The sequence below is a fragment of the Lepidochelys kempii genome, chromosome 3, assembly GCF_965140265.1.
Source record: "Lepidochelys kempii isolate rLepKem1 chromosome 3, rLepKem1.hap2, whole genome shotgun sequence".
Lineage (NCBI taxonomy): Eukaryota > Metazoa > Chordata > Testudines > Cheloniidae > Lepidochelys > Lepidochelys kempii.
In genome coordinates this window covers 179,613,019-179,623,832 of record NC_133258.1, presented here as the reverse complement: position 1 = coordinate 179,623,832, position 10,814 = coordinate 179,613,019, and the positions used below count along the sequence as shown (strand labels likewise).

The 10,814-nt window shown below is 40.1% G+C and overlaps 1 protein-coding gene across 4 annotated transcripts in view; it reads right to left on the bottom strand.

Annotated features, from left to right (window-relative positions):
- Positions 1-7,632: 7,632 nt before the first annotated feature.
- Positions 7,633-10,814, bottom strand: part of ASB3 (ankyrin repeat and SOCS box containing 3) — a 128,241-nt gene continuing 125,059 nt past the window's right edge. For 3 of the 4 annotated variants that reach the window (XM_073339169.1, XM_073339170.1, XM_073339171.1), the window contains one exon: positions 7,633-9,131. In XM_073339169.1, the coding sequence (XP_073195270.1) occupies positions 8,875-9,131 (257 nt within the window). In that variant the 3' untranslated portion in view covers positions 7,633-8,874. The remainder of the gene's footprint in view (positions 9,132-10,814) is intronic. The other variant, XR_012158276.1, reaches the window with a different exon arrangement.

The following is a 10,814-nucleotide window of genomic DNA, read 5'->3' as shown; positions in this document are numbered from 1 at the left end:
ATGTTCAAAGAAAAGGCCACCAGAATCTCACATGGGCAAAAAATATTTTTCCTAACCTCATTCTTGAAAAAGGCTAAACAATTCTGGTTGAAAAACAAACAAACAAAGAACAGCCTGAGACAGACACGTCACGAAAAATGTCAACCCAAATGGTTAAAGTTTGGCAAAATTATAAGTAACTGAAAACAGGATCTTATAATGGGAAGTGTTGGGACAACCTTAATAATAGGTGGTGTTACAGGTCCTGCCTGTAATTACACAGGATTTCACTGTAGCAGAAGCCACAAATCTTATGTTGTATTAATAATCCAGATCATCACTCCTACATCCAGCCAGCCCAAAACCAGGAGGGGCATTTTCAGTGTTTAACACTTAGCAGCCAATCATACTATCTAGCTAGGTACATGCCCTATAACCACCCAAGGCAGTACACCCCAGGTAGTTGTTTGTGTATACCCCTCCCACAGAAAACTCAGAATGGTCACCATAAGCATGGGGCTAATTACAAAACCATATCTGGGAGGAGTTTCATCTGGCAGCTGGTTTTAGGGAGGTTTTTTTTAAATGTCCTTACAAAGCATGAATTAAATTGTTTATTTTTAAAATCTTTCCACCTGCCCATAGAGCTAATGAAGGTTAAAATGACACAGTGAAATAAATAGATAACAACCTGTATGCCATCTATGTATCATTAATTCCTCACAGTAGTGGTATGATGGTGATCCCATGGCTTCCTGATAGCACATTATGGCTCTGTAGTTACAGAGTTAAGCTACTAGGTAACACCCCACCCCTTTCTCTCAAATTTCACCCACCAAGGCCTCAGATACAACAAGGGAATATAAGTAGCCGCATGGATACGCAGAAAAATGAAGTGAAGTAATATTCTAAATTTGTATTTAAACACCACTGATGTGCACATGGCAGACTGGGTGTTATTGTAAGTGAACACTTGGGCTTTCTTATCAGCCACTTTGTTCGCACATATGTGCACACTGGATGTGTTGTAACAATTCCCTGTAGCGACAACAGCTGTGTGGGCCAGTTTGAATAGAGACCAGTGCTGCTGCCAGCTGTTTGTTTCTGCTTTGACATTGTTCATTTGTAAAAAGATTTCTGGGGAGTTCCTTATAACACACATTCCTTTTCTCAGCCCTCTTTTCAGTTTCCCAGTACATCCAAACCCTCCTAAATTATGGTGCTGTTTGCATGAAAGATGTGGCCTAATATTCGAGGCCCATTCCTTTCCTCAGGTTTGTGGTAATTTAACTATATTTTCCCTCTGTCTGCCCTGAGCATGTCACCATAGTCTGAGCAGAACAGAACAGAACCCTGTCAGAAGCAGATTGCACCTCAGTTGTGCTTTGTGTTTTAGGAAACCAATATGTAGTTATAAGAATGGGTGGTCTCTCACATGTGTAAGATTCCCAGGTATATTTGCATTAGTATAGTGGACACATGCAAATCTTTGAAATAGCTTCAGATTAACTAATATGCCACAGATTAACACAATGTAGCCTGCAATGCACAATATGTACAGAGACTTTGTAAACACAATATAAGAAAGCACTCTATGTTGATGATTCAGAAATTGTGCTTTATTCTGTCAATATATTTACATTGCATAACCACAAGTGAAATGATCTCGGAGGGGCAGTCTAGGTCTTTGGACAGTTACTTATATAATACATCTTGTATAGCAGCCTGTACAATGTTAGCTACATCAGCAGTAGCAACGTGACAAAAGCGTCCTTAGGTTGCCCCACTCATCTGCCAGCATCTTGTCCTTCGGAGATGGTGGGTGAAAGAGCAGATCTTTTTATATGACAAACAATAGTCCAGCCCATTGCTGCCATGCCTGAATGTGCTTATTAGATGCTGCTCTGGTGAGTAACATGGTGATGACACTAGTTGGCAGTAGATTTTCCAGGAAGAGACGGCGGTGCAGGCTGAAAATTGCAGAGTCTCCTCCTAGTAATGTAGGGGGTAGATTTTCCAGGTCAGCAACACTAGATGTGGTTGTGGGACTGGTTTAGGAAATTCCTGTAGCCATGCTACCTAGCAGAGGTGTGGCTTTTGTTTCAAGTTCTGGGCTGCCTTCTTGTGAGATAATCAGGGTCTTTTGATGGTGTATTGAGCATATTTTTTTAGACTCGATCTGTTGTATGTTGGCTGGGTTTATCACGCTGCATTTTCTTACTTGTTATGTGCTAATACGAAGCCTAACTTTTCACAGCTGTAGTTGGAGATGGTGGCGTGGAACATTCACCTCCTTGGTCCTGTGGCATGGCCTTTGCAGCACTGGGACTCAAGCTTTCTGCAACTGTCTACCTACACGCTCATGATGTGCCAATACATCTCCCTTGGGAACGGGGGCTGCGTTGTATGGCAGCTGTCTCACTCGTGACAAACTGTAGTAGCAGAGAGATGAGTAGCACGTACCAGTGACTAATAAACTAACTCCCTTTTCTTTGGCTGGAGTGGAGGGAGTTCACTTTTACCACTGTTGCAAGCTAAACTCCTGACCAGCTCAGTCAGGGGGATGCTGTATTGGTACCTTGCTCGTTGTAAAAGGTGAGTGCTACGGCTGCGGCCGTGACTGTCGCCTAGCTCCTGCTCTTGGGATTTGTGACTCTGTGCAATTGGCCTGTACCAGCTACTACTTGTCTGGGGGGTGGACTATGTAAGAACTCACTCTTACATGGACTTACAGTGAAGAATAAGCAGTAGGGAGTGGGCCACAGGGGTACTGCTCAGCCATCCCCGCTTTTTCTACAAAGAATGCCCTTTTTGGGCTGCTTGTGGAAAGCACAGTGGGTTCTGTCAGTTGTTCATATGCACAACTCTCCTTGGTAGTCCAGCAGTTATTCTGGCCAACCTTGCTTTTTTTAGGGTCCATACGAGGTTTTTTTCTGGATTCAGCATCTAAAGACATCACAAGAATCTGCCTGACGACACTGTTGAGCATTTTGAAACATTGACATTTCATCCCCCCTTGCCACTTCCCGTTCCAAAGAATGTGGTGCCCGGCAGTTTGGCGCTGTCTCATTTACAAGGTGCATCACTCTCACAGGAGCACTGGATGAACTTCAAAATGTCTAAAGGAGCAAGTGAAACATTGTCTGGTGCAGTTTTTGGAAACAGAAACTTGGAACTGTCATGTCTCCATCCATTCTGCAGTGGATCAAGTGGCAATGCATCTAGAAGATCCACAGCACTTTTCCACATACATGCCTGAATATGTGCTGGTTTTACATTTTCTATAAATGCTTCAGCTTTGGCATTGACATGATACGTTTGCCAATTTTCCCTGTCCATGATTTCTGCCATGCTTCTGACATGCAGGCACAATTTAATTGTCTGTACCGTACAACCAGGCATTGATGCATTGATGTCACGCAGCAGAGAGAGGGAGTATCCAGCTTACAGAATCTTCAACACTGTGCCTTTGTCGAAGTCAAAACAGGAAGTTACTATCTCACAGCCTGAGAGTGCATGGTCAGCTAACAGTCCTGGTACAATACTCAAGTGTTGCTCTGAGGTAGCATGGATATCTATTACAGCACTTGGCTGGGCTGGGGGTTCCATAATCACTAAAGATGTTAGGCCCTGTTCAAGATAATGGTGCAAGAGTAAGACAAATATGTCAATGTCATCCAATAATACTGATATTCCCACCAGTTTCTCTTTTGCAATCATCACCATTTCTTATATAAGAATGCTGTCAGCTTCCTCATGCGACGTGGCCATATCTTCTCTGTTAATCAGAACACTTTCCTACTTTATTTCAGCTGGCTTGTTGTCTCTCCCTGTGATGTCTAGCTTGTGGTATAGAGTGTGTCGTTGGTGAAACTTCTTGTCTTGAATGAGCTCTTAACAAATGATATCATATCAACTGTTTCTTATTTTCAGTACACACCAAGACAACTTTCTGTAGAGGTATCTGTGCACTTGTATCCAACTGATGCATTCTAGGTGCTTTTGTAACTTTGCTAGATCTTGTGACAGTCTTTGCGCTCATGTCTTTGTACCTGTCAAAGACAAGGTGCTATGCATATCTGCTGTCAGCTTACGTTGAATGTAGACTCTGAAATTGGTCAAAGTTCCGGACGATACTACTTGCTGGCCAAAGAACTGTTGAACTGTCAGTGACTGTACTGGTGACTTCTTGTGAAATATGTCTAGTTGACAACTCTGTCTGCAGCTGCTTTTTTAGGTTAGTCTTAGCCTTGGCAATCCTCATGTCACCAGTCATTGAACATTGAAGTTCGTACAGGAGCCAATATATATGATCAAATATGCTTGTCATCAACCTCTCATGAACTTGTTTGTAGGCCTATCACTCTTGAATAGATAAGGTTAGAGTCAAATACCTTTGCTGGATCAACCTATATATGCTTTTTCTTGTTGTTATTGTCAGTGTCTCTGCTCTCCTTGGTATTGCATCACAGAACCCTGTGGGGCCAGCTACATTCAGATTCTTCCATTTGGCAATTCCAATTGTAAGTACATCATCCACACTGACTGATGGTAGTGTCACTTCGCCACTGACAACATTTATTATTGCCTCTGGGTGCTTACTGGGAGGTCTAACAGATCAATGCAATGGATAGAGAAGCCATTAGTAGGAAACCAGAGATATGCATCTGTAGTAATTCTTGACTTCATTTCTTCTTTGTGGATCTCTTGTATTGTGCCTGATAGGTGACATTTATATTTGCAATGTCTTCCACCAGGCAGCTGCATATATGGGCCCAAGTCTTGAGAGTTTCTGGTTTCAGAGTAATCCAAATGATAGCACCATGGCACACTTCATGAAGATAGTTTCAATGTACATGCCACTCCATATACCATTCCATATTTCTGGAACATAGCGCATGACATGCTCACCCTTGATGAACCAGTCTAAGACATTACCTGTCACGGATTCCAAGGATGCAGGTAATCCAGCTGAAGAAATGTATGGGAGCATCATAAGTGCTCATATTTCAAAATGCTCAGCAGTGACAAGGTATCATGAGACAGTTTCTTCGGATTCAGGGTCTTGAAATTCAGAATCTACCAGACTTTGGCCTTGGCAAATGCGTTTTTTTCTATTTTACATGCTAACAGAAACGGAAGGGGAGACAGGAGTCAGCCCAATTAGAAATGTAAGGTAACAGTTGGACTTGAGGGGGGAGGGGCAGCTCAAATCCTGAGATTTAGCTCTGTAAGCACTTTGGGAGGGAAAATACTATTAACAAACTAACCTCTATTTATTCTTTTGCCAGAGTGATCTTCTGAATTAGTTCAAGAGGAACGTTCACATTATTTGATCAAATATGCATATTAACCTCAGAATTTCATATTATTTATAGTTCTGAAATAATTGGCCTATAAGGTCACCACATATACCTTCTTCTCCACATACTTTGTCTTGTCAGAAGAAGAGTGAAAATTAGCATTTTTTTACTGACTCATGGTTAGCTTTATCATCCAAATGGTAAACCAGTGAGTAAAACGTTATGATAACCCTTAACTGATAAGAGAGACAAACACATATTATTCCTGAATCTCATTGTTCCAATTGCAATTATCACTTGTTCCACTTCACCTATTAGGGGCATACATGAAATACAAGCAAGGAGACAGAAAGTTTTGACTGGTGAGATCTGTACAATAATGCATTTGTGTTACACTGTTTTACCATTTTATGAAAGACACACCTGCAGTCTACATTACTAAAAACACAGTCATTTTGACATTTGAAGGATACATTTGGCCTCTTCTGTTTTTAATTACCTGCTCTTTCACATTTAACAACGCTTTGAGTTTAAAACCAAAGATGATGAGTTTCTGAAGATTAGGTTCTCCAGCTGTGGTCTTTGGTCCATGGTGGTCTATGGAGCAACTATCGGGATCCACAATGAGATTGAGCTGGCTGGCAATCACCTCCTATTTCCAGCTGCTAAATTGCATTGAAAGACAGCTAAAAATACATAATACTTTATTATTACTTTTCCATATAAACAATTGCTTTAGTTGCCACTGGCCCTTATGTGATCACTTACAGGAGCAGAAAATGGGCTGCACAATTGTGAAAGGGAATGGACGTGATCCAGGAACCTGTTTCTATTAAGATGTGGTGCACACCTGTGTCCCCTCTAAGCTGCGTGGTCGTGCGGCTGCCCAGGAGTGAATCAAGTGCTGTGCACTTGATTAGCAGAGTGGCGCACAGCGGCATGTGTTCAGGTGCCTCTTCCCCTACTGCTCTGTAGCTGCGTTGCTCCTGCCCTCTGCCTTAGAGCCCCTGGCCAGCTGCTCCTGGGACCCTCATGCTGGCTGTACAGAGCGGGGTGTGGGGGGAAGGGGCACTGATGTCAGGGTGCTCCCCTCCCCCCTGCCCATGTACCCTGTCGCCGCAGAGCAGGGCAGAGGGGACAGGGCTCAGGAGCAGGAGAGCTCAGCTGCTGAGTTCTGAGCTTCCCAGTGGGTTCCTTAGAGAGACAGTGCACAGTCTCTCATAGGCTTCCCCAGCAGCCAGTACATACACACTGTCTCTGTATCTCTCTCTCTCTCACACACACACACTCTTTGTCTCTCTCTCTCACACACATACACACACACACAGAGTCTGTCCCTCTCTCACACATACACACACACTGTCTCTATTTTGACGCAAACACAGAGTCTCTATCCCTCACACACACAAAGTTTCTATCTATCTCACACACACACACACCGTCTCTTTCACACTCACCTCCCAACACATACTTTTGTTGCTGTTGTGGTTACTTCTTGGTACTTCCTGCAATGCACATTTATTCTCTGTAATTTTATTCTTTCAAAGTGTTGTTATTTTGGTTTTTTGACTGGTCGATGCATTTAATAATTTTATTTCTCTCTTATGCTTAAATTTAATTCTTTGAGTAGTGAGTTCAGGAGTGGGTGGGTGACATTCTGTGGCCTGCGTTGTGCAGGAGGTCGGACTAGATGATCATAATGGTCCCTTCTGACCTTAGTATCTATGAATCTATGAATGTCTAACCTGTCCTGGCTGGAGTAATTATCCCTATGGTAACTTTTAAAATATATATATTATATCTAGGTTTCTACTGGTGATGCACATTTGCACATTACCTTGATACTGGTGCACATAACAAAATTAATTCCGCATCTGGATGGAAAAAATTAGAAGGAACATTGGTGCACACTATGAACGTTTGAGAACCATGCCTACAAAAATTACAATTGCGGGGAGACTAGATGAGACTGACCCAAAGGCAAGCATGTTGAAATCTGGTAAGAACTCCAACATGGAAATTTTCTTCTTAAATTGTTTATTAAATGAGACAAACGGTTTGATAACACATGGAAAATATAGTTGATACCAATTATTACAACGTTAGCATTGTATCCTAAGAATGAACATATGCACTCTGGTACAGCTCAGTACACAGGCACATCTCTACACAGTGTTATCAAATTCCTCTCGCTACAGACCTCATGTGGAAATAAAGGTGCCTAAGGTAACAAGATCTTTTGAAGGCAAGAAGGAACTTGAACTGACTGTTCTCACTCATGTGTATAGTTTGCATTTCCATTTATGAAGGCTGGCTAACTTTTCCAACCCAGCAGTATTTTTTTTTTAAATTTAAGATACAATATCCACCATTGTTTGCATTCCTGACCATGGTCAGCTCTAGATATGTGACACAGTTGGCACTTTGCTAACAGAAAAGTAGAAGTGAGGGTAGCCAGCAAGAAGAGACATTCCATCTCCAGAAATATCCCAAACAGGGCCAGAACTCAAGTCATTACCAATCAGAACAGAGATTGTCAATGCTATGTAATTAAAGAAAAAATAAATACATTCAGCAGATTGAACTCCTCTTTGCAACCAGCAGATATGGGATCACTGATCAGGTAGGTGCTTAATCTCCTGATAAAAGAATTAGTAAGAAACTCCAAAATATGTTTTAGAGTAATTACTGGTAAGAGGACAAATCACCACACTCATAGTGAACCTGAATTCCTTTTGTACTCTAATTTCTAAGAAACTAGAATAAATAGTCCATGAATCTGAACATGACATTTGGGATTATTGCAGCATTTCAATTCTACTATAACATCATTCCAAATACCACTGTAGTATGTGCTGTTCAAACACTAATCTGAATATTGCTTTTTTCTTCTATCGAGTATGTGCATAAACCTGATCTGCATCTCTGAAGTACCAAAAATTTCATTTTCATGTCTTTAAAGTTGGGTTGGAGGAAGTATTCTTGTTTTGCAAATAAAATACTATGTATAGTTTTATGGAAAAATGAATATCCTAAGACATTTTCATGGAAGGCAGAATAGAAGCAACTAATTATAGATTAATTAATTCGTACAAATTAAAACAGAAAGGATCAGACCTACCTCAACAAGCACTTTCCTTTTGGACATTCAGTGATCTCAGATGTCTGGCTCACCTAGATCATTTCTCAACATGTAAGTACAGAATACTCATATAATTTGTAATTTTTGACTTTAAAACATTTTGTTTGGCATGTATAGTATTTGTAATAGGATTTTTCACATTAATTTAGTGACTGACAGAGATAGCTATCTAGAAACTATGTTCACTGAACATTACCACATAAGAGGAAGGAATTTTCTTTTGAAAGAAAGAATACAAACGAAGGGACTAGAACAGATTTTTTTAAAGCTTTCCATGTAGTTGAGAACATCATAACTTGCAACATACTTCTAATTAAAAGGTAAACTGCAATGTGAAAAAACCCTTTACTAGAGTAGCAAATACAGTAGCTCTCCTGTGGAGTCTGCTAATTGACATTCATAAAGTCTGCAACATTTGGGTCCAGACTCAGGCAGTTGGAATATCAAGCATCAGCACCACATGCTTCCCTTCTTGGTGTCTTCTGAACCGGAATGAGTTGGGCAAAATGTTCCTTCATCCAATTCACCCTGAATTCTGGAATGTTCTGGAATGCCATTTATTCTCAATATATCTAAATACAGCAGATAGTCCTGTAGACAAGTGGGCAATGGTAATTTACGGATAAACTGGTCAGATCGTAGGTGTTCACTTTTTAAAATGGACCGGATCTCAAGACGACAAAGGTGAGCCAAGGAAGGGATAAAGGCTGTAAAATGAAAGAAACAAAAATCAAACTGAGGAAAAGAACTAAGAGATTAAACTATGTGCTTATATTTTTGCTTCTCTTAGGCAGCTCTCCTTTGATAAAAGAACATTAAATAAACCACTGGCCAGATGATTAATCAGAGATCTAATGTCTGAAGAAGCCTAGCAGTTTTAAAACCAGCATGTTAGAATGTCCCTGTATCAGCTGGATAAAAATACCTTAATCTTGATATATATGAAAACAAACTATTTCACACTCTACTAAAAAGTTCCACTCAACTTTCCTAAACCACCAGTTGCTTGGACAGAGATTAGCAGACGTCATGGTACACACAGGGAATGACAAAATAAAATCGAAATGATGGAAAGTCAACAACGGAAACACTAATTTCCTGTGGGGAGAAAAGAGTCAATATTGATGACAAAAGTTGTTGGTTCATGATAGTATGATTGCCATCTTTTTTTATCATTGTTCAGGCTATTACTAGTCAGCTTCTTCTTTAATGAACCGAGATTCACAATTACATTTTTGTACAACATACCTACGAGTTGTCTTAACCTGTTGTGTTGGCTAATATGTTTTATTGTGAAATTAGAAATTATAAACCATCCGTGTGCAAACTCTCTTTCTCACACACACACACACATATAGATACAATATAGCTCATATGAATATCTATATATCTCTATATACCCCTGGCTTGTGTCTCATCAAATTGCAGCCCAAGAGTCAAGTGGTGTACTAATGCAGAGAAAATACATTGCAATATGTTGTTACTATTTAATACAGATGCAGCAGTGGAATTTTGGTGGCGTTTTACAGACAGTCCATTATGTCAGTGTGGGCAACCACAAACCATGACACATATTTTTGGAGACTGCAAAATGACTCAACATCCTGGAGGTCTTTGCGCCTTGAACATTGTTTACAAGAATGCTGCGGCTTGGCTTGACCGGATTGCATACACCAAATAAATAAATAATACAGATGTTGGAATGCAGCTTTAAGCCTTCATATAATACATTAAGATTTTGTTTTACCTACAATGTTGCTATAAGATCTGATTAATTAAGAATGACCAATCTGCTAAAAGGTGAATAAGCAGCACTGTTCCTATAGACACTCCCGTATATTAAGGAATATCATGGCCTGGTACAAGCTCAATTTTTGTTTCAGACAGACACCAGAAGAGAACAAAAATATGTCTGATTATATAAGAGAAAGGAGACAGTGAGACTTAACTGTGTTGGGTCTTCCATAATATAATTCTCTCCTTTCATCTCCTTCTCTCTCATCTTCCCCTTCTTATATTATAGAAAAATTTGTTTTAAACTCACATTTCTCACTAACAATGTCTTGGTCACAATCTTATAAAAATTCATGACTTTTATAAACACTTAAGGGTCTGATTCTTATTTTTACCTTGGCCTCTTTACCGCCAATCTGGCAGTGCAAAGTGGTATAATCATCTACAATAATTCTGCTATAATCATCTACAATAATTCAGTAATTTACCAATTTAAACCAAGGTTTAAACCAGAGCTGCAGTATCTAGACCAGCCCATTTTTGAGTTATGATGAGCAAAAATGAAATAAATAGATTAGAAATATATCCATAAAGTGAGATTGTGTCATTTTTTGGACTCCCCAGTCTCTCAGATTTGCCTCAGACACTCTAGAAAA